At 49.9% G+C, this 2,449-nt stretch overlaps 1 protein-coding gene across 1 annotated transcript; it reads left to right on the top strand.

Moving 5' to 3' along the window:
* The first annotated feature begins 619 nt into the window (after positions 1-619).
* On the top strand, positions 620-1,609 carry LOC127752589 (peroxidase 2-like). The gene has a single exon (XM_052277999.1). It carries the CDS (start codon positions 620-622, stop codon positions 1,607-1,609), a length of 990 nt encoding a protein of 329 aa, XP_052133959.1.
* The last annotated feature ends 840 nt before the right edge of the window (positions 1,610-2,449 follow it).

Raw genomic sequence — 2,449 nt, 5'->3', positions numbered from 1 at the left:
GTCTATTTACGTGCATCAGCAGCATCATGCATGTATCTGAACTTCGAATACTCCTAGGAAATTAATATTCTTTTGCAAATGAGTCCATTTCAGATTCTCAATTCACAAATCGATCCGTAAATAAAACTAAATGTAGAAATAGATCCTTCGCTTATAAGCATCAACAATGAAGGATAAGCTGTTATTTTAGACGGGACGAGTTTATATGCTAACTTTTACTAATTAATAATGCTATTGGCACTGAGATATTATAGCGCGGATCCAAGCATTCATGACTACAATTAATTAGATTACTTAGGGATCAACTTGTAAAATAAAAATATGTGAAGAACTAAGATGTAAGTAGTTTGTTTTTTTTTTTTTTGTAGGAGCGTGTCAAACGTAAGCACGCGGCTGGCGCCGACCAATTCATGCAGCATCAACCTGGCGACACTGCAGCTTCCTTGATATGATGTGATGCATCATCGATCAAGGAACACATCCAAACCCTATAAATCTGTGCTCCACTCCTCATCATCTTCTTCATCCCATCTGCTAGCAAACCCAACCAACCCTAGCTTGAGCACCACACAAACTGCTAGGCTAGCTTGCTAGTGTAACAGATCGATAGCTGCGCGCCATGGCTGCACCAGCTTCCTCCACCTCGTCTCTTCTCCTAGTGTTGGTGATACTGCTCGCAGCAGCGCTGATCAGCCACTCACCAGCCAATGCCTGGCCTGCTAGTAGCTCCGGCTCCGGCGGCGGCGGCGGCGGCCTCAGCGCCGGATTCTACGACGAGACGTGCCCCAGCGCGCAGGACGTGGTGCGGCGCGTGATCCAGGACGCCCGCGTCGCCGACCCGCGCATCCCGGCCTCCCTCATCCGCCTCCACTTCCACGACTGCTTCGTCAACGGCTGCGACGCCTCCATCCTCCTCGACGACGACCTGCCGTCCGGGATCCACACCGAGAAGCGCGTCCCGGCCAACGACAACTCCGCCCGGGGGTTCGACGTCGTCGACGACATCAAGTGCGAGCTCGACAAGGCATGCCCGGGCGTCGTCTCCTGCGCCGACATCCTCGCCATCGCCGCCCAGGTCTCCGTCGACCTCGCCGGCGGCCCGCGCTGGCGCGTCCAGCTCGGCCGCCGCGACGCCACCGCCACCAACATCCCCAGCGCCGACAACCTCCCCGGCTTCACCGACACGCTCGAGGACCTCGTCGCCAAGTTCGACGCCGTCGGCCTCGACCACGGCGACCTCGTGGCGCTCCAGGGCGCCCACACGTTCGGGCGGGCGCAGTGCCTGTTCACGCGGGAGAACTGCACGGCGGGGCAGCCGGACGACGCGCTGGAGAACCTGGACCCGGTCACCCCCGACGTGTTCGACAACAACTACTACGGCAGCCTCCTCCGCGGCACCGCCAAGCTCCCCTCCGACCAGGTCATGCTCTCCGACGACCCCTACGCCGCCGCCACCACCGCGCCCTTCGTCCGCCGCTTCGCTGGCAGCCAGAAGAGCTTCTTCAGGAGCTTCGCGGCGTCGATGATCAAGATGGGGAACATCAGCCCGCTCACCGGGATGGACGGACAGATCAGGCAAAACTGCCGCAGGATCAACACCTATTACTAGCCTATCTCATCGATCATACATTCCATTCCATGTCCATGCATGATCGAGTTTAACTTTACTCATCTTTTTACTTGTGTCCATAATTAATTCATTATTTTCCTCTCATTCATGACCAATTGTAAGTCTACAACATGTAAAGTGTTCCCCGATCTTCATTTTCCATGTCATCCAACTATAAACATGATATTTTATTTATTTACTATTTCCAAAGGGTTCCATACTCAATATGTCGTATAATTCAAGAATGTACAAAGGTTTTTGGCGTTCCTATGAAAGTGTTTCACACTATTTTTTGATTACATGGTAGACGTACAGACACATACACCACTACATAAAACACTGTACTCGCACACCCATGAATACATCCCCAAACACGCGCCTAGGGAAGCACTTACGTAACCCCTAATACGTCCCCTTCAAAACTTGCCTATCCATGAACCCTTGCATATCCCCTAATAAGTCCCCTCTTAAAGAGGCGGAAACCAATGGCATATTTATGATTTCATTAAATTCTATTAAAAAACCACTTGTGTAAGTATAATATGAGATTTGCTCTAGTCTAACCAAAAGTATCTCGAGGCACTGGTACTTCACAGTACTAAATCGTTTTCATTTGTTGGATCTAACTGGACAAGATAGATATTGTTAGATCCAATGATCAGAAACGATTTGGTACCATGAGTACGGTACCTCGAGGTACTTTTTGTTGGACCAGAGTAAATTTCGTATAATATTTATAGACATCAGGATTTGGAGAACATATCCTATGCACACAAGTTTCCCGTGCACACCAACTAATAAATGTCACAAAAATTGAACATTTACTCTTAATAGTATTAT

This window comes from Oryza glaberrima, chromosome 10, assembly GCF_000147395.1.
Source record: "Oryza glaberrima chromosome 10, OglaRS2, whole genome shotgun sequence".
NCBI lineage: Eukaryota > Viridiplantae > Streptophyta > Magnoliopsida > Poales > Poaceae > Oryza > Oryza glaberrima.
This window is presented reverse-complemented; position numbering and strand designations above follow the sequence as displayed.